Source organism: Halichoerus grypus, chromosome 1 (genome assembly GCF_964656455.1).
Source record: "Halichoerus grypus chromosome 1, mHalGry1.hap1.1, whole genome shotgun sequence".
NCBI classification, from domain to species: Eukaryota; Metazoa; Chordata; class Mammalia; order Carnivora; family Phocidae; genus Halichoerus; species Halichoerus grypus.
In genome coordinates, this window is record NC_135712.1 from 47,767,144 (window position 1) to 47,792,909 (window position 25,766).

At 36.4% G+C, this 25,766-nt stretch overlaps 1 protein-coding gene across 1 annotated transcript in view; it reads right to left on the bottom strand.

Moving 5' to 3' along the window:
* The window catches only part of ABI3BP (ABI family member 3 binding protein), a 240,959-nt gene that overhangs the window by 11,386 nt on the left and 203,807 nt on the right, over nt 1–25,766 (bottom strand). Inside the window, 5 exon segments of the mRNA XM_078063925.1 lie at nt 11,723–11,831; nt 15,633–15,842; nt 23,521–23,589; nt 24,226–24,354; nt 25,646–25,750. Of these exon segments, the coding sequence (XP_077920051.1) occupies nt 11,723–11,831; nt 15,633–15,842; nt 23,521–23,589; nt 24,226–24,354; nt 25,646–25,750 (622 nt within the window).

A 25,766-nucleotide genomic window follows, 5' to 3' on the forward strand; every position in this document is an offset into this window, starting at 1 on the left:
GTTTCTCAAACAAAAACTGGAATTCATCACCACTACACTGGCCTTACAACAAATGTTAGAGAGTTCTAGCTGAAACTAAAGGATACCAATTAGTCACAAGAAAACAAATAAAAGTATAAAACTCACTGGTAAAGATAAATGCATAGCTATATTCAGAATATTCTAATGTAATCATGGTGGGCAAATCACTTATAGCTCTAATGTGAAGCTTAAAATAGGAAAGTATTAAAAATAACTATGCTGCAACAATTTGTTAATGATAACAACAATGTAAAAAAAGTAAATTGTGATATCAGAAACAATGTGGAGGGGAGAGTGTAAAAATGTAGAGCTTTTGTATGTGTTTGAAGTTAAGTTGTTATTAGCTTAAAATAGACTCATAAATGGTCTAAGCCTCATGGTAACAAAAACAATAACCTATAGTAGATACACAGAAGATAAAGAGAAAGCAATCAAAGCAAACCTCTACAGAAAATCATCAAATCACAAGGGAAGAGAGCAAAAGAGGAAATAAAGAAGCAAAAGAATTACAAAACAACCAGAAAACAATGAACAAAATAGCCATACTAAGTCCAAACCTACCAAGAACGACTTTAAATGTCAATAGGCGAAATTCTCCAATCCAAGTACAAAGAGTGGCTTAATGGACAAAAAACAAGAACCAAGTAAATGCTGCTTATAAGAGACTCACTTCAGCTTTAAGGACACACATAGACTGAAAGTGAAGGGGTGGAGAAAGACATACCATTCAGATGGAAAGCAAAGGAAGCAGGGGTACCATCCAGACAGAAAATAATAATGAAACATTGGACTTAACACCTTGGACTGGAAAGATCTAACAGACATTTACAGAACATTCCATCTGAATACATATTCTCAAGCACACATGTAACATTCTTTGGGATGGATATATTTTAGGCCACAAAACAAGTCTTGAAAAACTAAAGAAAACAAATCATATCAAGCATTTTTTTTCTAACCCTTATGGTGAGAAACTAGAAATTACACGAAGAAAACTGGAAAATTCACAAATATGTGGAGTTTAAACAACATGCTCCTGAACAACCAATAGGTCCAAGAGGGAATCAAAAGAGTAATCAAAAATATCTTGAGACAAATGAAAATGGAAATATATCAAAACTTAAGAGATGCAGCAAAAGCAATATGAAAAGGGAAATACATAATGATAAATACATACATTAAGAAAAAAATATATCAAATAAACAACCTAACTTTACAGCTCAAAGAACTACAAAAAGAACAAACTAAGCCCAAAGTTGTTAGAAGAAAGGAAATAACAAAGATCAGAATAGAAATAAATGAAATAAGAGACCAGAAAAACAATAGAAAGATCAATGAAGCTAAGAGCTGGTTTTCCAAAAGATAAACAAAATTGACAAAACTGTAGAGTAGTTAAGAAAAAAGACTCAAATAAAATCAGAAATGAAAGAGGAGACATTACAACTGATCCCCCCCAAAATAAGAGACTACTATAACCAACTATACTCCAACAGATTGCGTAATGTAGAAAAAAATGGATACATTCCTAGAAACATACAACCTACCAAGACTGAATGATAAAGAAATAGATAATCCAAACAGAACATGATCAAGTGGGATTCAGTCCAGGGATACGAAGATGGTTCAACATCCACAAATCAATCAATGTGATATACCACCTCAACAAGATGAGGTATAATCTATGTGATCTCAATAGATGCAGAAAAGCATTAGATGAAATTCAACATACTTTCATGACAAAAACTCTCAACAAAGTGGTATGGAGGCAACATATCTACATAATAAAGGCCATAAATGACAAGCCCACAGCTAACATCATATTCAACAGTGAAATGCTGAAACCTTTCCCTCTCAATCAGGAAAAAGACAAGGATGCCCACTCTTGCCACTTTTCTTTGACATAATACTGGAAATCCTAGCCAGAACAATTAGGCAAAAAACCAAATACTGGCATTCAAATCAGAAAGGAAGAAGTACAACTATCTCTATTTGTGGATGACATGGTATTAAATATAGAAAACCCTAAAGACTCTACCAAAACACTGTTAGAATAAACAAATTTGGTCAAGTTGCAGGGTACAAAATCCGTATACAAAAATCAGTTGTGTTTTTATATACCAACAATGAACTTTCAGAAAGAGAAATTAAGAAAACAACCCCATTTATAATAGCATCAAAAAGCATAAAATACTTAGGAATACATTTATCCAAGGAGGTAAGAGATCTGCACACTGAAAACTATAAGAAATATGAAAGGAATTGAGGAAAACACACAAGGAAAGATGTTCCATGTTAATGGATTAGAAGAATTAATATTGTTAAAATTTCCCTACTTTCCAAAGAAATCTATAGATTCAATGCATTTTCTATCAAAATTTCAAAGGCATTTTTCACAAAAATACAACAATGAATCCTGTAATTTGTATGGAACCACAGAAGACCCACAATGGCCCAAGCAATCTTGAGAAAGAACAGAGCTGAAGGCATCATGATCCTGGATTTCCAGCTATATTACAAAGCTTTAGTAACCAAAAAAATAGTATGGTATTGGCATAAAAACAGATACATAAATCAATGGAACATAATAGCACAGAAAGAAACTCATCCATATATGGTGAATTTATGACAAAGGAGACAAGAATATACAATTGGGGGAAAGGACAGTCTCTTCAAATAAATGGTGTTAGGAAAACTGGACAGCCATGTGCAAGAGAAAGAAACTGGACCACTATCTTATACCATACACAAAATTAACTCAAAATGGATTAAATACTTGAATATAAGATCTGGAACCACAAAACTAATGGAAGAACACATAGGGGGTAATCTCCCTGACCTCAGACTTGGCAATAATTTTTTTGATTTGATACCAAAAATAAAGGCAACAGAAGCTAAAATAAGTAGGACTACATAAAACTAAAAGGCTTCTGCACAGCAAAGGAAACCATCAACACAAAGAAAAGACAACCTATAGAATGGGAGAAAATATTTGTAAAACATGTATGTGTTAAGGGGCTAATATAAAAATATATAGGGAACATATGCAACTCAATAGCAAAAAAGTACCTGAATTAAAAAATGGGCAACAGACTTAAATAGACATTTTTTCCAAAGAAGATACACAGATGGCCAACAGATACATGAAGGACATCACTAGTTGTCCAGCAGAGGCAAATCAAAAGCACAACAAGGTATTATCTCACACCTGTTAGGATATCTATTAACAAAAAGACAAGAGGTTAACAGATGCTGGTGAGGATGTGGAGTAATGGGAATGCTTGCATGGTATCCCTTATATGTTCAATCTCAAAAAAAGTCAAACTTGTACAAATAGAGTAGAAAAGTGGTTTCCAGGGCCTGGGGGAAATAGATCTTGGTCAAAGGGAACAAACTTTCAGTTATAAGATGAATAAGATCTGAGGATCCAATGTGTAATACGGTAACTATAGTTGATAACATTGCATTATATGATTGAAATGTGCTAAGAGTAGACTTTAAAAGTTCTCCCCCTCAACCCCCAAATAGGTAAATATACAAGGTGATGGTTCTGTTAATTAACCGATGGGGGGGGGAATCATTTCACAATGTGTATGTTTATCAAATCATCATGTTGTATATACTTTAAATATCTTAGGGTTTGGTCAATTATACCATAATAAAGCTGAAAAAAAAAATTGAAAATGGTTGCTTCTGGGAAGCAGAATTTCGGAAGAGGAATGAACAACTTTGTAGCATCTGACTTGTAAAGCCATATACATATACTTCAGATAAAAATGAAAATTAAATTCGGGGCAGCTGGCTGGCTCAGTTGATTAAGTGTCCGACTCTTGATTTGGGCTCAGGTCATGATTTCAGGGTTGTGAGGTCAGGCTCTGCACTAAGCATGGAGTCTGCTTAAGATTCTCTCTCTCTCCCTCTCTCTCTGCCCCCCCTCTCCCGTGCTCACTCTCTCTCTCTCAAAAAAAAAGGAAAATTAAATTTTAAAAAGCCATTTATAAAGACCCATGTCATCAAAACCAATATCTAAATGAGTATAGTCCAGATGATGACTGTAATCAAGCCTCTGGATCTCCAAGGACAAGCCAAGCGACTAACAGCACTGACAGGATGCCATGTCAGGTTCTGCCCCAGTGGGAACAGATCCAAACAAAACCAATCTTCCTGAGCCTCCCTCTCAGGAGGCAGCAAGGTGCTGTGGCTAAGGTCATGGGCTCTTGAGCCACAAAGACCTGGGGTCACAGCTCACTAATATGTGACTTTAAGGTAAGTTCCTTAAACTCTGTGAGCCTCAATTTTTTCATATATAAAAAAGAGGATAATGTTATTTAAGGGTATAAAAATACCTTTTGAGTTTTTTTGTGAGGAAGAAATGAGATAACACATATAAAAGCAAGGTGCCTGGTACATAGTGATTATAAATATTCTCTAGTATTAAACTTCTATCTCTAGAAAATTTTTTAAAAGGTGATTTTATTATTGGGGAACTTGACAAACATTGCCATAGAACTCTCAAGGCAGAACTCTACATACTTGCTTTTGGGGTTGTAAAGTTTATAATAAGGATATAGCCAGTGAGTTATTGGGAGGAACAAAAACTCAGCAGATGAATCTTTCTGCCTGCCATCAAAATAGCTTCATAGGTTAAGAAAAACAGTATCAAAAAGTTCTAAAATTTCAATAAAGCCTAGAAAGTACTAAAACATTATTCCGGAAGAGTGGGATAATAAAGGGTAGAGTTTGAGAACAACTGTGAAAATCAGCATAAGAATTAAATACCAATTCATAGAAAAGTGAAAAACCAGGGTTACAAACAGTAGGATCTACATGTAGTTCATGGTCAAAACTGTCAGAGTTGGGGACACTCCAACCTGTAGGATCAAATCTGAACTAACCTTCAGGTTTGGTTAGGGTGGAGACTTCTTTCTGTTATTTCCTGCCTTCCCTCCCTTTGTTTCTCTCTATAACCGTTTCCCTCTATTTTTGCCGATAATAGAGCTAAATTATAGTGTTCATTATTTGATGAATTTTTACTTATATACTCCCATTGATTTAAAAAGTTGGTTTTCACTCTAACAAAAGTCTCAAACTTCAAGCAACTTGCTTTTATATAGAAAGGCCACCCTGTAACTGCTTGTTGGTCTGAGTGGTTTGGTTAGCTAATTTTACCCTGATGTAGTCTTGAAATATTTGAGCCCTATTCAGGTAGGGCTTCAGTCAGGGGGAGAGAAACGGAAGAGTAGAATATGAAAAATGAGTAATGGCACTCCAAAAGGGAAAGAGAATTCCAATCAATCAGTTCTCCAGGCATTTCTGGATACCTGCCACATGTAGACCTTGTATTGACCTGGGAATACAGATAAGGAGCAAAAGGGCAGAGCTGCAGGGACACTTACTAGAGGATAAAATAAGTCCTGATCAGGGCCAGGGGGCAGAGGAGCAGGGCAACAACAGGTGTCCGGTATCATCAACCAGCTGCCCAGCAGGTCCTCAGGGACATTCTTGTATCTCCCATTTCTACGGGGACAAGAAATTCCAGATCTGGGCTGCACTCCAAGTCTATAGTGATGCTATGTGTTTCTGGCACCACCATCCCCCCCCCCCGCCCCCCGGCCCATACTAGGGAATTCTAAGTGAAAAGTAATGAAAAGGATATATTCATGTGAAAGAATAATTGCTCTTTTTATAGACTAGTGGAGTTCCATGCTCTTAGCTATACTTTCGCCAGAAGAAAAGTTGCAAAACTGAGCAATCCCCTAAATTTCTTTCTTCTTTAATGATGAAGCAATTGCCCTGCTACCCCACCTACAAGGAAACTCAATAAAGGGCCTAATGCTCTGGTAGCTCATTTCACTCCTTTCTACAAAGCCCATGAGAAAAGATGTTGAAAAGTTAATACAGAATCTGCAGAGACCAGACTTTCACAAAAACACTATGAATAAGGGAATAACGGCTATTCCACATGCCTGCTTTGTTCAGCCAGAATTATAGTTTATGAGAAGTTGCTGCCTCTATTCCAGTTTACTTTTAGTGCCAAGATTTTATTAAATCAAACAACATAAACAATAGTCCCAAACTGTCTGCTGTCAGCTATAGGAAACTTCAGGATGTTTTAGTTTTAGAGGAAGAACTGTTCTCCAGAAACCTGCCAGGCTACAGAGGACAGTAGAAATACTTGAATATGTTAAGTGAACTTGATTTATATCTTAATTACCAGACAGAATACATTTTCCATAGGAAATTGCTGGGCCCCATGTATATCTGGCACACACAATGGATTCTTCAGTTTTTTAGGCAAGTTAGGAGAGAAGGGCTCATGTGCAGGGATTATGGGGTTTTTGTTTGTTTGTTTGTTTTCCATATAGCAATTGTGTGTGTCCACCTACATTGTCCAGCCTGTCCATCAGGAAGAACCTAGCCTATCAATGGATTATCCAAATGTGTGCTAGAAACAATCTGTCTGAAAACAAATTGTAGACCACAGATACAGATTCAAAGAAAAATGCTTTATCAGGACAATGCTACTTGCTGTAAGACTTAACCCAGATTTGGGGTTTATTTTCAGTTCCAGTTTCCCACTGATTCTGTGATGTCTTTGGATATCATAAGACTGTATCATTTTAGAAATGGCAGAGACTTTGAGATCAATTAGTTACTCCAAACTTCCCATCCCCTTAAGCAGCGGTACAAGACTTATTGTTTGACATATACTTTATCAGTTCTTCTGCTCACAGAACTAAAAATCATCATAGTGGTCTTTGCACACAAAGTGGTTGGCTGCAGATAAGAGAGGCTCTTCTTAGTATTTTTCTTTTTCTTTCAGTTCAACAAGAGCCACACATTGAGGTTTCACGGGGGAAATAAATGGAAAATAAATATTGGGGAGTGGGCTAGTTGGGTACTGATTCAACATACCGATATTTTCTTTGTATTTTAGGGGTAGGGGTGAGAGAGGGGTCATGGAGAGAAAGAGATGGAGTTGTGGCATAGCAGTGTGCCTCTCGTTAGCTCGTCTTTCCTGCTTCATCTGACTAAAACAGTCATGACTCCACACCATGGCCCCTCTTCCCCGAGCAAAGATATGAATGACCCAAGCCCACCGTCGCTGCAAGCATTTGTTGGCAAGGCTGGGTAGTCCCTACTGTGTCACCTCTGGTACTGCGGCCAGGTGCCCCAGAGTGGCCATGGGGCTCCACTCTCTACAGACCGAAACAGCTCACACTGGTGTGTAGCCAAACTCTCCTGCAGCAACACAGCTGCCGGCTGGTCCTTCCCTGCCGGCGTTTTTTTGAGCTTCTGCAGAGGAGATAAAAACCTGGCAACGTCATAACAACAGGCAGGGAGAAGGTAACACAGTCCACTGTACTTTTGGTTGTAGGCTATTTGGAATTTTTAACCTACAAAGCTCTAGAGATCTATTTTTTCTGCATTGATTCTTTTGGGTTAAACGGTGTTGCCAAACTCTCCTCCCATTCCGGTGTGTAACAAATGGTCCGTAATTATCACCTTTTTTTAGATCTCATGTTTTTCAGTCCGAGAGGAATGATGGAAAATGCTACTAAAATAAATTATACACATGTGTCTCCTGAAATTGGAACACAGCTACAGTAATTCTTTCCGAAGTTATTATCTCCTAAGTTTTCAGAGAGGGAATTCCAGAACCTCACGGAGGGGTGGGTGGTGGTGGTGGTGGTGGTGGTGGATTTTAACAACTATAATTCAAAGTTTGCCTATTGGGAATACAATTTTCCCCAACCACTGAAATGTGACTGAAGTCATTCTTTATAGGTAATAAGAACCACCTTGTGGCTGCATCCTGTACATACCTCCTCTTTATTTTATAGTGTGCCTTTTATTAGAAATTAATGTTGGGGCAGAAAAGATATAATGGAAAGAAATCTTGCCTTAACAACATAAGATAGTATGGAAAAAGCTTGCATTAAAAAAAAAAAAGAAAGCCAACAAACCTATCTTTGGCACTTATAATTTTATTATTCTGACTGTAACCCTGTCAGTAGTAACTCGGAGGACTACTTATAATTCACCCAAGTCATACACGTGGCCTTAATTTGAAAGAACAATACTGTTTGTTGTTGCTTGTTCTTTTCTTGCCAATCTGTCCCGTTCAATTATATCCTTTACCATCAACGTCTAGTCTCAAGTATTCTGTGAGACTTCCTCTCCTCTTTTAAATTGCAAGACTTCAGTGTAGGTCCTACGTGATCTTTTATGCTGTCTTACCATGCTTTCCAGTTGTTTCATGGGTGTTATTTTTGTTTCCCCAGGTGCTCCTAGGCTTCAGTAATCTCAAATTAAATGAAATAATTCAACTTCACTTTATTCTTCCTTAATTCATTATTTTTATTAATAGGGGTTTCAACACCTAATATTTCAGCTGAAAACATTTTTTTTTTTTTTTTGCCTATTAAGTGAACAAATTAATCTCTAGCATACCTTTAAGAGATCAGAGAATGCATTCCCACTTACTGGGGACTGGGCTCTACTGAACTACTTGACCACCAGAAAGTCCCACAAACTGTAGACTAAACAATTTTCATTAGAGCACCTTTATATCCCTGTGTATTGTATCTGTCACCAATGAGGAAATGCTTTCAAACTGCTGATATACAACTTTTAAATCATCACCCATCAGAGACTATCAGCATAGTCCTGGTCAAATCATAGATATGAATATTAACAGTCCTTTTTTTCTTTTGTAACAGTCTTTATATCTGAATGGATTTCATTCAATTATACCAAACTCTAAAAATAACATAAAATAAGCCAAATAGAAACACTGAATGGCCCCAAATGTATGCCAACTTGCAAAACTTTGCATGGGATTCTGATTTCAGGGATTCCTAAATTTAATATTACTTTTTCCCAAAGACAAATCCAGAAAGAGCCTCCTTTGGGCTTTGCTCATCTTGAGATTTGGGTAGTTGTAGGGGTCCCTCCTTAGAAGGTCCATCAGGCCTTCATCAGGACAGGAGTGACAAGCAAGGCACATACCTTAGGGCAGGATAAAAGGGACAAGGCTATAAACTCCAGAAACAATTAGTGTAAGTCTTACAATTGAGGTAAACTCCAGAAACGATTAGCATAAGTCCTACGACAACTACGACCGGAAGCTAGACATGAACTCCATGACTAATTAGTCCTGTGATTCCAGAATGAAATGCAGCTTAGCCCAGAGGTACTTTTCTCTTATGCACCTATTTGGCCAATTAGGCAAGATGCCAAAATGGCACTCTTGCAAGACATTAACAAAAAGTTTTTGTTCGATTTATTCTACCAACCGTTACTCATTATAAGTGACTCTAGTATCAAAAGTGATTGTTGCAACTAAATCAAAGTCATAACAATACTAAAATGAAACTTGGAGCAAGTCATTCCCAGTTACCATCTTTCTGGGTCTCCTCGTCTATTGACCAAGTTCCCTGATCTAGCACAGAAGGCCCTCCACAGCCTCGCCTCCACCTCTTGCTTTCACTGTCTCTGTCCACTTTTCACCCCTTTCACTGGTGAAAGTAGCTGACTCTTAACTGCACACAACCATGCCATTTGGGACTCTGTGTGGACATAGACTATTCTCTCCGGTATTTCTTTCCCCTACTACAGTTACCCAGCTAGCTCCTTCCTATGCATTCTTCAAGCCTCAGCCCAGTTGTCACCTCCTCCAGGAAGTCTTCCCAACTTCCCCAGACTTTGTAAAGTGCCACCAAATCTGGGCTCCCCTTGCAACTTGTATATATTTTTACCAGAGCTCTCACCACTTTGTGTAGAATAATTGGTTACTAACTGCCTATTCCCCTACCTCAAGATCCTCAAGGGCAGGCACCACATTTATTCATGTTTGCAGTCACAACACCAACCACATTGTTGGCACTTAACAAATGTTAGCTGAATGGAAACACAGATCTTTTATAAGCAAATCAGGCTTAAAAACGTCACTGAAATCATTATTTTCTACTTCTGATCATGACTAAGAGGTGAACTCTGAGAAGATTTGAGGATCGCCTAATTCAGAAAAGGAACACAATGAACATTTAGAAATTAGATGCTTTTAAATATGCCTTTCAATGTATTAAATGGAATAAAAAGCAAGAAACTGTAAACCATCCACATTCTGTAAGCCCAAATCCACCTACTAAAAGGTCCAAATTAAATAACTTTTTCTTTTTTACTCTTTCCTTAAAATAATTATGTTAAAAATAGTCTCTCTCTCCCTGTTAATCTCACTAAGGAAATAGAACCAAGATCATCAAATGGGCTTTTACTGAAATACATGCTTATTTTGGCTAACTTAAATCCTTTAAAAAAATTAGCAGTTGTAAAATTTTCCATATTACAGCTCAAAATAGAGAACTTTAAAGAAAAAAATGCTTATGGAAAGTATATTTGCAGTATAGGACTACAGTTTATACATAGCAAACCTTCTAGAATGAACTAGATGCTTCCTTTTTTCCTGAAAACATTAAAAGAGGTTCTTTGCTATCAGAACTAAAATAGGCTCTTTTGAATGTCATATTCAATATCTGATTCAATTCAATCAACTGATGACAATGAAAGATGTAAGTAAAACTTATGAAAAAAAATTTCTAATGCTGGAGTTCCAGTCTTTGCCTCTGCTGATCTTTTTAAATACCAAGAAACTTCATCAAGTTATGAAATATTCGATCTGGAAAAACTCCTGATTGTGTCTCTCTGAAAATTGATCTCTGTTGCTTGGTGTATTATAACTTAAGATGTGAAGATGTTTTCATTTTAACTGAAAGCATAAACAGCTTATCAAACAGTGTTCTGGAGTTTGAGAAAAGAAATTGATTTTCCACAGAAAGTAATATTTAGTCCCCAAATGAATTTAGTACACTGGCTTTACTAAGGAAATGCTTGGCTGTATCCATTCGAGAATCTCCTTGAGCAATAAATTTGATGATTTAGCCACATAAAACAAAACAAAAAAAACCTTCTCTATTACATTTCTAGAAGTGTGTAAGGCCCTTATTTTTCTTGCAGTACAATGAGCTGATAAAACACTGGGTATTTTAGATTTAAAAAGAAATGACAAAACCACACAGTAACATAAACAACCTGGTACCAACGTGTAACAAGAGATGCCAAGAAAAGTTTTTTATTGTAGAGCATTGCTATTAGTACATATTTCTATTTTCAAAAATTGATTCTCATTTGTTTGTGATAAAAAGACCCCCAAGGCAAAGGACGGCTATGCCTGGGAATGGTCTGTAGTTATTTGAAGCCTTAACTATCACAAACTGTCATCTATTATCTGTTACATAGCTTGTATTTCCCTGCCCTCCTCTTGCCAGCATGCCAGCCAAATTCTTCTGTTTTCAAATTGAGTTTACATCATACACACTCCCGTTGTGTCTGGTCCACAGACCTTTCCTTCTCTAAATTTTGGTACTTAACATCAACATTTGGTATTAACGACCTTCTGTTGTTCATTGTTCTCCCCTAGAGTGCTAACTTACAAGACCACCTTCTCAACTCTTGTGTCCCCACCAATGACTTGCATATTTGCAAAATATGACCTAGAGGTATCCATTGCTATGCCCAGTAAGCCAAAGAATGAAGTGCAGACTACACGGTCCCTTAAGACAAAGACAGATGATGTCCTTTCATGCCCTTGGTAAGACTTTTGCACTCTGAGAATTCACCTGTAAGCGCACAGGTGGCTTACCTTGTATCTGGTTTTAGATTTTCTACTGTGGAGAAGGTTTGATTTGTAATTTGTACGGATTTGTTCTTCCCATTGAATGACCCATTTTCTCTGGATATAACTTCATATTCTGAAAAGCGAAAAAGCCAACAAATACTTGTCTTTACCTCTCGGCTGATTTAATTGTTCTTAAGGTTAACAGCATCATAAAGTCACTCTCATAAAAGTGAGCAGTTTAGATTGCAGTTCTTGAGGTGTACTGATCTTACACATTAGCAATTCCCAGATGGGGATGGTCAGTGGATGACCAAGGTCCCAAAGCATTTTGGGAGTTCCTCATTGACCACTTCTGCTTTCCCTTTACTGGAATACGGAAGGCCTGGTAACTGTGAAGACTGATGGTGCTCCTGTGGTAGCTTTGGACTGGTAACCAAAGATTCTGCTAGGCAAGTCAGACAGTCTGCTCTTGTTGGAATGCTCAGTATGGGGAAAGCACTGTATGAGAAGTGGTACTTGAGTAGAAGCCATGTTTCTTTCTCCATGGAGCTTTATTATATAGCTGGGGAAAAGGCCACTGCATTCATGGTGCTGCTACAAAAAAACTTTGGGTTTAAAATCATGCTGCAAATAACAGTTAACCAAATAGTGAATGACAGTTCATTATTTTGAACTATAGAATTATGGGATTTTTGTATCTACTGCTTATGTAAGTTACGAAAATTTTATACCTATTGCTTACATATGCCTTCTTGATAATTATCCTTTTTTAAAAAATTATGACCTTAAAGTTTGCATAGAGATCTCCATAAATTTCACTTAAAGGCATGTTTCTATGAACTTACAGTACTAATCAAGAGAAAGTCTTTCAGATTAAGAGCATAATTTATAAATTTGTCTGTTGGTTTTCCCTGCTGTCAGTTGGGGTTCAGTTTAATGTATGTCATAAGATCATGCAGAGGATTAAAAACTCAAAAAACGACAAACAACAACAAACCCCATTCAAAATACACAAGTGGTAGCCACCAGGGAAGTGGGAAGGCTGCAAAGGAGGTGGCAAGTTACTGGGGATTTCTGCTATTAGCACTGAGACCAAAAATGGGAGATGGCGACTGGAAATAAAACTGAAACTATGAAAGACTCAGGAAGACATAATCACCAATTTTAATTTGGGAAGGATTTTTAATAGTATATTTTAAAAATCAAAAAAGAGGATAGCTCTTTCTTAATAATTTTGTATGACTATCCTTCCAAAAATTCAAAATTAAACCAGAAGACAATGGCCATTGTACCTGGATACATTAGCACAGCTACCAAAGGACTAATGGCTTTTATTTAGTATTCCTTTCTCAGGCTCTTCTATTCCCAACCTATCTCTCAGTTGGCTTTCTGTTCTCACAGAGGGTAGAAAGGTAAGGAAGGGGAGGACCCTGAATTCAAATATATCCATTTTATATCTTTTCCTCAGCTGTGAAGCAATATTTACTAGAAAAAGATGGGCATAATCAAAATGTAAGTAAAATTGATTTTTTAAAAATGGAAACTGCTTGTTGGGTACAGGATTAGATGTGCTTCTGATATGAGGGACCCAAAACACTCATGTCTTTTCTATTAAAGGGCATGGGGGGGCTAGTTAGTCCCCTCTTAAAAAAAAAAAAGGACACTGTATGGCTCAATGAAAAAAGACAGACCAAGTCACTTGCCTCGATCTCAGTCTCAGTTTTCCCATCTGTAAAATGTCAATAATATCTCTTCATAGTGTTGCTTGTGGGGATTAAACTAGGAATATATGGAAGGTGCTTAATAGTATTTTGCATGTTTTTTTTCAACAGGTGGTACCTATTATTGCTGTTGCTTTTATTATCCCTGAGTTGTGTTTTGAAACTAGGGTCACAAAAATTTGAAAGATTCCAATTGGAAAGGTTCAAGTGCTGCTTAGTCACCCAAAGAAAAAATTATATCTCACTCCAGTTGACTATGCATGAAAGCAACCACTTTCAAAAAACATCTTTGGCTTAGGATACTTCTCATCGACTGTGTAATATTCTTTTTAATATTACCCCAGGCTCTTAGTACTAGAAACTCTTACTGCATATCTTCTCTAATTTTCTTTTGATTCAATTTTAAATGCTCATTTAATACTATTTTTATCCTAAATGACTCAAGTTTTCAAAATGGATGCAGAAGTTACCTTCATAAATAAAAAAAATTTAGAGAAACAAACTGAGGGTTCTGGAGGGGAGGGGGGTAGGGGGATGGGTTAGCCTGGTGATGGGTATTAAAGAGGGCAGGTATTGCATGGAGCACTGGGTGTTATACACAAGCAATGAATCATGGAACACTACATCAAAAACTAATGATGTAATGTATGGCGATTAGCATAACATAAAAAAAATTTAGAATTTCTCTCAGAATTCTAGCTTTTGAATGTATATTTTCGGGCTTTGTAAATACATCTTTCATTTGTAATGCTTTAAAGCAATCATAACTTTTTCATAAGTCCACCAACACCATAAAAATAGAATATTAATGTTTGGAATGAACATCTATAGACACATTCTGAGTATATTTTAGAAGGTAAAGACCGCCACTTAGTATGTGTCCATATTTCTTACCTTAAAATATGGAAAAAAATTAAAATATGAGATTTATAAATTCATTAACAGTAAAGATATAAGGAATCTATAAAGAACTAACACTGAATATTTGGTATTTTCCCCCCTCAGAGAGTATTATTGCTCTATTAAGAGAAAATTTACTTAACAAGACATAATCTATTTATTAGAAAGATTGGAAAATTAGAGTCTGGTCATGAAAACAGAGCACAGCACATGAATTGGGAGTTTTGGACTTTTTAATCCATGTAGATAATCAATGCTTAGAGATTGTTTTTTAGATATTGGGATGGTAGCACCTACTGGCATAGTCCCAAGTAAAGAAGCAGGACTAGGCAAATCCCCAAGGAGTATGGGCAATGGCTGGTTCTTTCTTAAAACAAAAGCAAGGTCTACATGATAAATGAAATTCACAAAATATGGGTAAATAAAAAAAGGCCAGCTAAGCAAAAATAAGCTGTTTATAGCAGAAATTGCCCAGACCAAACAGTTTTGTCTGAGGAAAAATAATTGCTGTTTTCCTCTTTATTCACAGAAAATCTTTTTGTCAGATGCTGAGTCTCCCACTCCCCACTTCCCCTGTGTACTTCCCTCTTTCCATCCTGACAGCCTCTCAGTGGGCCCCTCTAGACCCTGTCTACCTGTCCCAGGCATAGCAGGACAAGGATAGCAGGGGCTTTGTGTAATCCCCCTATATGCTGTATTCCTCTAGCTGATTCAGCCTCTTAGTCATTTCTCCCTCCTCCCTCGTTTGAATAACCTGTTCACTATGAATAAATAAATTCCCATATAATAAATTCAAAGAATGACTCATTTCTTATTTTTCACAGTCATTTTTAGAGGGATTAGGTGAGTGATAGCAGAATTAAAATTTCCTGAGATGAGCAGAAAATTGACCAGGATTAGAATTCTAAAAAAATTTCTCCAAAAATAATTGAATACTTTTCAGCCTACTGGAAACTTCTAGGTCAATCTAGAAATTGGGTTGGTGAAATGAAACTGGTTTAAATATCATCAGTACTGCCAACTTCTCCTATGTTATCTGTAATTTTCTTGATAATGAAAAGATCAGATCTATCTTTGTACTGTGAAAAAGAGTTCTGAGAGGAGATGGAAGGGATGCAACCTAAAGTGATCTGTTAAATTAACAGGAAGCCCATCACTGGGACACAGATGAACTTTTCCCATCATATGACACTTTTGGCAATACAGCTCTGCTATCCCTGAGATATACCTCATAGGACATAGTTTGACCCAGGTACCACACTCACATATCAATGCTTCCCACCAGAGTATCAGTCCTCATGCCATGATCTTACCAGTGACGGTATCATTTAGTGGCTTATCCCAGTCCAGGATGACAAATGAGGGACACCCTTCCACAGTGACCACAGTGAGGTTGGTAGGTGGGTTCTGCGGTGGGCTGGTGGCATTCCCCTCGGTGGCATCCTCTTTGGGGAACCGTTTGACAGAATCCGTGATGGAGCAGGGTCTGTTGTCAGGTTTTTGGATATATCGCACATGAGGACCTAAGAGAGAAAGGACTCTGACATTTAGCCTTGTTTGAGTTTGTACAGAAGGTGGAGGTAAACTCAAATATATTTATCTGTATGAAGACATTTGGTCTCACATTATAAACAGATAGATGAAAGCAGTGATGTGGGTTGTTCAAACTTGTGAAAATCTAGAATTCCTGTCTCTGAGATACCTGATATGGATGTTGTAGCTGGTTTACTTTTCTAAATAGGTTTAACTTATGCTAATATCCAAAAGTAATTTGGTTCCCTAAGCATGTTTTAAACTGCATAATTTATGGGGCAGTGGAAAGAGTACTCAAGAGGGTGTTGCATTAGAAGTGGGGAATAATTAGCCCTATACTAAACACAGTTCTGGTCTCACCTAATAAATTTTAAAAGCCAGACTCAAAAGGGTCAAGTGGTTTCAAGTAAATTAACTACATCCAGGACAAAATTCAAGAATATTTTAGATTAAAAAAACATATCCAGCAACAAGGTGAAATTACAGGAAAATATTACCCATAATGAGGAGAAAATAAATCCTTTGAAATCAATTTAGAACTTGCATGGATGTTAGTCATCAGACAAGGACAATAAAACAATTATTATCACTATAATCCATGTAATAAAAAAATTAAGACATGAGAGATATAAAAAAGACCGAAATCAAATTTCTAGAGGTGAAAACTAAAATGTGTAAGATGAAAAACATACAGGATGATAGTAGTACAGAGATGATATTGCAGAAAAAGATTAGTGAACTTGAAGACATAGGAATAAAAACTACCCAAAATAAAAGTGGAGAGAAAAAAAGAATTAAAAATAATGAACAGAGCATCAGCGAGTTGTGGGACAATTTCAGGCAGTATAATATACATGTAATTTTAGTATCTGAGTAGAAAACAGGCAGAAAAAATATTTGAAGAAATAATGGTCAAAAATTTCCAAATTGGATAAAACCTCTAAACTCACAGATCCAAAAAATTTCAAAGAAACCTAAGCACAGCAAACATGAAGAAACTATACCAATATAATCGTTTTGCAAAACCAATGATAAAGAGAAAAGCTTTTAAAGGAGGCAGAAAAAACACATCATATATAGAACAATAGAGATAAGGATTATAGCAGATCTCTCATTGGAAAGAATGAGAGTGAGAAGGCATTGGAGCAACATCTTTAAATACTGGGAAAAAAAACCTTATCATCTAGAATTTTATAACTAGTGAAAATATCCTTTTTTAATAAAAGTGAAATACCTTTTAGACATACAAAGACAGACAGAATTCATAACCAGCAGACCCACACTACAAGAAAGATTAAAGGACATTCAGGAAGAAGGAAAATGATGCCAGATGGAAATATGAATCCACACAAAGGACAAAGAGCACTGGAAATGGTAAATATATACATAAATATGCACAATATTTTTATTTCTTTCTAAAAGATAATTTACTATTTAAACATAAAAAATTACAGTTTAGTGTGATGCATTAACATGTAAAAGTAAAATGTATAACAATGATAGGCCAGGAGGAGAGAAAAGTTGCTATACTAATATAAGGTTCTTGCACTATTTGTGAAGTTGTAGAAGCAAGAATATACAATAGGGAAGACAGTCTCTTCAATAAATAGTGTTGGGCAAACTAGACAGCTACATGCAAAAGAATGAAACTGGACCACTTGCTTACACCATACACACACAAAAAAACTCAAAGTGGATTAAAGATCTAAATGTAAGATCTGAAACCATAAAACTAGAAGAAAACATAGGCAGTAATTTCTTTGACATCAGCCTTAGCAACATTTTTCTAGACATGTTTCCTCAGGCAACTTAAACAAAAACAATCAGGACTACATCAAAGTAAAAAACTTTTGCACAGCAAAAGAAATTATCAACAAAATAAAAAGGCAACCTACTGAATGGGAGGAGATACTTGCAAATGATATATCTGATAAGGGTTTAATATCCAAAATATATAAAGAATTTATACATCATGACACCAAACCCCATAAATACTCCAATTAAAAAATGGACGCAAGACCTGAATAGACATTTTTCTAAAGGAAGATATTCAAATGGCCAACAGACACATGAAAAGATGCTCAACAACACTAATCATCAGGGAAATGCAAATCTAAACTACAATGAGATATCACCTTACACCTGTCAGAATAGCTAGAGTTAAAAAAAAAAACAAACAAGAAATAATAAGTGTTGGAGAGAATATAGAGAAAACCCTTTTGCCCTACTGGTGGGAATGTAAATTTGTGCAGCCACTGTGGAAAACAGTATGAAGTTTCCTCAAAAAATTAAAAACAGGAAACAGAAGTATGTATGATCCAGTAATTCCACTACTAGGTATTTACCCAACGAAGATGAAAGCACTAATTTGAAAAGATACATGCAACCCCATATTTATTGCATTATTTACAATAGCTAAGATATGGGGACAACCCCAGTGTCCATTGACAAATGAATGGATAAAGAAAAATGGTACATATATATAATGGAATATTCCTCAGCCATAAAAAAGAATGAGATCTTGCCATTTGCAACAACATAGATAGACCTAGAGGGTATTATGCTAAGTGAAATAAGTCAGACTGAGAAAGACAAGTACTGTATGATTTCACTTCTATGTAGAATCTAAAAAAAAAAAGAAAAAAACCCTCACAAATGAACAAACAAAAAGCAGAAACAAATCCATAAATACAGAAAACAAACTGATGGTTGCCAGAGGAGAGGAGGTGAGAGGATAGGCAAAATGGATGAAGGGGAGTGGGAGATAGAGGCCTCCAGTTATGGTATGAATACAACATGAGGATAAAAGGTCCATCATTGGGAATATAGTCAATGGTATTGTAATAATATTGTATGGTGACAGATGGTAACTACATTTGTAGTGAACATAGCATAATGTATAGAAAAGTTGAATCACTATGTTGGCACACCTGAAACTAATGTTACATTGTGTGTCAACTATACTTCAACTAAAAAAAAATCCAAAAGAAGGCTAGAAAAGAGGAAAAAGGGAACAAAGGATAGACGGGACAAATAGAAAACAAATAGCAAGATGAGATAGATTTAAACCTAACTATATCTGGTCATGTTAAATATAAGGTTCTAAACACCCAAAATAAAATGAAGAGATTATTAGATAGGATAACAAAGCAAGAACCAACTATATGATGCCAATGAGAAGCACACTTTAAATATACAGAGACTAATAGATTCAGACTAAAAGGATGAAAAGAAGAGATACATGGTAACATTTACCAAAAGAAAGCTTGAGTGTATATTTAATATTAACAAATTAGATTTCAGAGTAAATAGTATTACCATAAACAGAAAAGATAATTTTATAATGAAAAAGGATCAGTTTACCAGTTTATTAGAATCCTAAGCAGTTTAAGTCTATATCTAAATATGGACCTTTAATATAAATGTAGCAAAAACTGATAGAAATGTAAGTAGAAATAAATCCACAATTATAGTCAGAGATTTCAATTTCTTCTGTCTTTAATTGATAGAACAAATAGACAGAAAATCACTAAGGATATAAAAGAATTGCACAATACAACCAAACAATTGGATCTGACACCTATATAATACTTGCTATGTAAATTGTTTCCCAAAAATTCCTGTGTTGAAGCCCTAACTCCCAATGTGACTCTATTTGGAGTTAGAGTCTTTAGAAATGTAAATGAAATTAAATGAGGTCATATGGGTGAGATTCTAATCCATGGTGACTGGTGTCCTTTATAAGAGAAGACACCAAGGATGTGTGCACCCAGAGGAAAGGCCATATGAGGACATAGTGAGAAGTTGGCCCTCTGCAGTCAAGGAAAGAGGCCTCAAAAGAACTCAAATCTGACGATACCTTGATTTCAGACTTCTGGCTTCCAGAACTGTGAGAAAATAAATTTTTGTTGTGTAAACCACCACATTTGTGGCATTTTGTTATGGAAACCCTAGCAAACAAATACAACATTCCTCTTAAGAATAGCAGAATACACATTCTTTTCAAGTACACACAGAACATACACCAAGATAGACCATATTCTGGGCCATAAAAAAGTCTCAATAAGGGGCGCCTGGGTGGCTCAGTCATTAAGCATCTGCCTTCGGCTCAGGTCATGATCCCAGGGTCCTGGGATCGAGCCCTGCATTGGGCTCCCTGCTCAGCGGGAAAGCCTGTTTCTCCCTCTCCCACTCCCCCTGCTTGTGTTCCCTCTCTCGCGCTGTCTCTCTCTGTCAAATAAATAGGTAAAATCTTTAAAAAAAAAAAAAAGTCTCAATAAATTTAAAAGGATTTAAGTATCTGACAGAGCATGTGATAACAATGGAGTTACATTGGAAATCAGTAACAGAATAATCTCTAGAAAAATCTCAAAATATTTAGAAATTACATACTTCTAAATAATCAATGAGTTGAACAAATCAAAAGGGAAATTAAAAAGTATTCTGAATAGAGTAAAAATGAATATACAGCATAACAAAAAGTTTTGGATGCTGCCTAAATAATATCTAGGGGAAAATCTGTAGCAGTAAATGCCATATTCAAGAAGAGAGGAATCAAATCAGTGAAGACATATTTTACTTTCAGGAATTAGAAGAGTAAATTAAACCACATTAAGCAGAAGAAAAAAATGATAAAGATCAGAGTAAGTAGACAAAATCAATGAAACAAAAAGTTGACTTTTTCAGAAGTCAAAAAAATTAATAAACCTACAGCCAGACTGATTAGGCAAAAGAGAAAACTTACACATTATCAATAACAGGAATGAGAGAGGTGACATCACTACAGATTCTACAGATATTAAAATAATAAGAGAATATTAAGGACAACTTTATGTCAATAAATTTGACAACTTGGATGAAATGGACTAATAAATTGAAGACAAACATTACCAAAACTCACTAGGGAAGAAAAATACTCTTCTTCCCTACTAAACATTTAAGGAAGAAGCAATACCAATTCTAAACTCTGAAACTGAGGAGGAGAGTTCAGCATTATTCTGAGACTAAAACTTGACTTAGACGTTACAGAAAAAGAAAACTACAGACCAATATCCTTCACTGAATACAATTCTAAAACAGAATTTTACCAAATTAAACCCAACAACATATTAAAATGAGAATACATCGTGACCTAGTGGAGTTTGTCCCTGGAATGAAAAGTTGAAAATTCAAAAACAATTACTTCATTACATTAAGAAACTAGTAAAAACATTATCATCTTCATAAAGGCAGAAAAATCATTAAACATAATCTAGCACTCATTTCTGATAACAGTTACCACCAAAGCAGACATAGAAGGGAATTTTCTCAACCCAATAAAGGGCATCTATGAAAAACCTATGAGGTAACATCATACTTAATTACATTCAGGTGAGAGGATGAATGCTTCTTCCATAAAGTCAGGAATAAGAAAAGGATATCCATCCTCACTGTAACTATTCAGTATTTTACTGGACGGTCTTGCTAGTACAATAAGGCAAGAAAAAAGCCACCCAAGTTAGAAAGGAAGAAGTAAAACTTTACTCTCAGATGACATGATTCTATATGTAGAAAATCCAATGGATCTACATAAAAGGTACTGAGTTTTACACGGTTTCAGGATCTAAGAATTAATTTTTCTATATATTAGCAATGAATAATTAGAAATTGAAATAAAAATACTATTTTTATGGTTTTCTGTACACTGAAAACTAAAAACATTGGTGAGAAAAATTGAAGAGCCAAATAAATGGTAAAATACGCCACTGTTCATAGGTAGGAAGACTTAACTGTTGTATAGCTGTCAATTTTTCCCAATTGACCTATACATTCAATGCAATTCTAATAAAAATATAACCAGGCTATTTTTTAGACATTGATAAGCTGATTCTAAAATTCAGATGTAGATACAGAGGACCCAGAATCATCAATACAATACCAATACCACAATAACACAAACATGGTGGTATTGATGTAAAGGCAGATAAATAGATCAATAGAACAGACTAGAGGGCTAAAACAGTTCCCCAAATATATGGACAATTCATTTTTGACAAAGGTACAAATGAAATTCCATGGAAAGAATAGTTTTTTTCAACAAATGATGCTGGAACAATTTTATACACACAAGCAAGGAAACTGATTTGTTTCACACCTTGTATCATATACAAAATTTGACACAATATGGATCATAGACCTAAATGTAAAAGTAGAAAACGTCTAGAAGGAAACATCAGATAAACTTCTAGAAGGAAATGGAAGAGGTCTCTATGACCTCTGATTGGTCGATGATTTCTTAAATACAACACCAAAAATATAGTATATAAAAAAACCAAATTAATAAACTGAGATTTATTAAAATTAAAAAACAGAATCCACACACTGGGAGCAAATATTTGTAAAGCATGTATCTGAAAAAGGTCTTCTACCAAAAAATACAAAGAATCTCAGGTAGCCTGGTGGCTCAGTCAGTTAAGTGTCCTACTCTTGATTTGCACTCAGGTCATGATCTCAGGATCCTGGGATCAAGTGTTGGCAAAGATGTGGAGGAATTGGAACTCTCATTCACTGCTGACAGAAAGGTTAACAGCACAACTACTGTGAAAATCAGTTTGTAGTTTCTTAAAATGTTAAATATACACTCAAATGATCTAGTCACTGCTCTTGTAGGCATTCATCCAAAAGGAATGAAGGCATATGACTATACAAACACTTGTACATGAATGGTCATAACAGCTTTATTGGTAATGTAAAAAAATTAGAAAAAACCCAAATGTCATAAACAGGTTTAATAAATAATTATATATTCGTATAATAGGATACCAGTCAGCAATAAAAGAAATGAACTATTGATACCATGTTGCAACATGGATGAATCTTAAAATAATTATGCTGAATGAAAGAAACCAGACCAAAAAAAGTTGATACTGTATTTTTTCATGTACATAAAAATCCACAAAATGTATACATATTTATAGTAAAGCAGATCTGTGATTATCTAGGAACTAAAGATTTGGTGGGAGGAGTGAGATGGAGGAATTATAAAAGTACGTGATGACACTTTTGGAGGTGGTGCATGTATTTATTATCTTGATTGTGATGATGGGCTCATGGGTGTATACATATGTTAAGATTTATCAAATTCTACACTTCAGAAAAAAAATATTACAAAAAGGAAATACTGGGCTCTATATCATAGCTCTCTTACTGTGGTAGACTTGATACTGTTCAAAAATATTCTCTATATCCATGGAAGGAGTATACTTCCCCAATCTTTGATTTGAGGTGGGCTATGGGACTTTCTTTGGCCAATGGATATTGGCAGATACAAAACAAGGAGGAGCTTGAAATGCTGTTGTGTTTCTGAACTTCCCGCTCTTGACTTTGTATTGTAATTAAAATGGCTCCTCCTGAGTCACTGTTGGTCCTTCATCCTTAGCACCAGAATGAAAAAATGTGGAGCGTAGCTGAGCCCAAGCCAAAGGAGGCCCAGCTGTACCTGCTGTTGGAAGCAGAACCACCTAGTAAAGCACAACCTACTGACCCTCAGGTGACTTGGAAACACATGAGAAATAAATCCTTATTAGACTACGCTACTAAGATTTTGCAGTTATTACCAGCAAAAGCTAATGGATAGTTCAGTCTAAGACAGCCTTGTTAAAATTCAGATTTGGAGCCAATCATACCTACCTTTGAATCTGGGCTTCCCAAGAGGATCAGTTTCTCTCGTTGGACTTGAGCTAAAGTCAGTTATATTACCTGAGAATAGAAGATAATAAATGATTTTAGCAAAACATAAAAAAGCTTCTCAAGAAAATGAAAAGTATTAAAAACTATAAATATTTAATATGCCTCCTGGTCAACTGCTTGTGTATAATTATAATATGTGTCCACAATAAAAGGCCTTTAATTGTGTCCTGCTGCAGGTGTTCTGAGTATACCAAATAATGACTTAAAGATTAAAGTAGGCAATACTCATTAATAAATTAATATATGATTTATTTTTTAATTAGGTTCCACACCCAACATGGGGCTTGAACTCATGACCTTGAGATCAAGAGTGGCATGCTCTACTGACCGAGCCAGCCAGGCACCCCAAGATATGTATGATTAATAATGACATCTGATTTAGTGAGAAACATTGGGTAATCTAGATCTTTTCAGGAAGACTTCACTAAAAAACTTGGGTACCTTCTTCTCTGTCTCTGAAGGGAAGGACCATATTCTATCTCAAAGCTTTAAACATGAGTATAATTTCAAAGTTTCAAAGGACTGATATTACTCATAAAATTGAATAAAACAGATAATCCAGAACTGAGACTCTTTTCCCCTTAACTTGAAATCTTTTAGCACTTCATAGCTAAGCATCCAGTGTGAAGTGACTGACATACTAACCAAGATCTTCTCCTGAGGCAGGAGCTGTTGGTTGCTTTTCATCTGTTTCTGTTCTCTCTGAAGGGGCTTCAGTAGGCCTAAGTGTGGCCCTCAGGGGTGGAGAAGTTACTCGGACTGATGAAATGATTCCTGTAATGGAGAGCCAAAGCAGTCAGGCTTTATAGGGGCACTGGCAAGTTCCCCATTTATTTATTCCATAAATATTTATTCAGCACTTATACTATATGACAGGCCTGGAGAGAAAACAAAACCTGTGTCTTTGATCAAAATGGATGTGTGAGCCAAATATGTTGAAGCACTGTAGATATTGTGAAAGAACTGGATAAGCTCACAGAGAAAGTAAGCAGACAGAGTAGTAATGTCTATGGGGAAAGATGAAGGGTGGGTGAGGGGAGGGTAGGAATGTCTTCACAGAGGTTGTGCCTCTTCACAGAGGTTCTATATTGGGGCAGAGGTTGCAGGAAGAGACAAGCCAGGGAAGCATGAGACTACTTGTTGTGTGAGAGCCAAGAGTACTTTGGGGTACCTTGAGAGCTGACTGTGGAAGGACAGGAAAGGCCAGATCATGAAGGGCCTTCCATACCATAGATTTGGACATTGTTTTTAGGTGACAAGGACCCACTGAAAGATTTTCACTGGGAAAGTAATAAGATGAGATGAGAAGGGGATGAATGGTCAGGTTGCAAGTCTGGTGGCCAAGAAGGAAGTCAAGAGACAAAAGCAGCTATTGTAGGCAAAGGCAGAGCAGGTGAACTACATAGGGAGCAGTGGGATTAGATGGAAGGTGTTTTACAGGAAAGATATCAAGGAGATGGAATGGCTTGACGTGGAGAGTAACTAGCAGGCATGGATCATGGCTGAAGAAGAAGGAAAAAGATGCTTAATATAACATCTGTTCTGTTGACTTCTACAATATATATTCTTGCCCTGTTGCACAGGCTAGAGCTGCTCATGTTTTAGCCCTCAGTCTCTCCGCTAGTACAGTAATACTGGGGCCAGCATGAAGGCTGGTGAACAGGGGAGCTTTCAGTGAGATGTACAGGATTTCATTTCAGGAGATAATGGTAAAGAGACGACGGGATATCACATTTTCCATTACCCCCTATAGGTTGGCAACGTACAGTACCTCATCCAAAATAATGCACTTGTTGAAAGGCCTGAGTGAGCTTCTGTCTCACAACGTTTAAAAAGCAAACTGGCCTAGATACACAGGGGTGGTTTCCGGGACCACACGCACCCAGAATCAGGATAGAAGCCCAGTGTCCAGTGGGACTCACAGGGTCCAGTTTTGGGGGCCAACACAGGCACATGTCCCATGCACCAAGGACTTGTCTATCGCCTGAGCTAGCATGCCAAGAAGGGCTTGCGGCTGTCTGGGCAAATGAGCATCACAGAGCAAGAAGGTACAGGAGCGACATACCTGCGCTTCCTGGCTTGCCGGTGACATTATTTGGTGGTAAAGGTTTTCTTCGTGGGGGCACAGGTCTGGGTGGCAAGGGTGGGCGGCGAGTGCCTGGGATTGTGGCTACGAGATTATATTA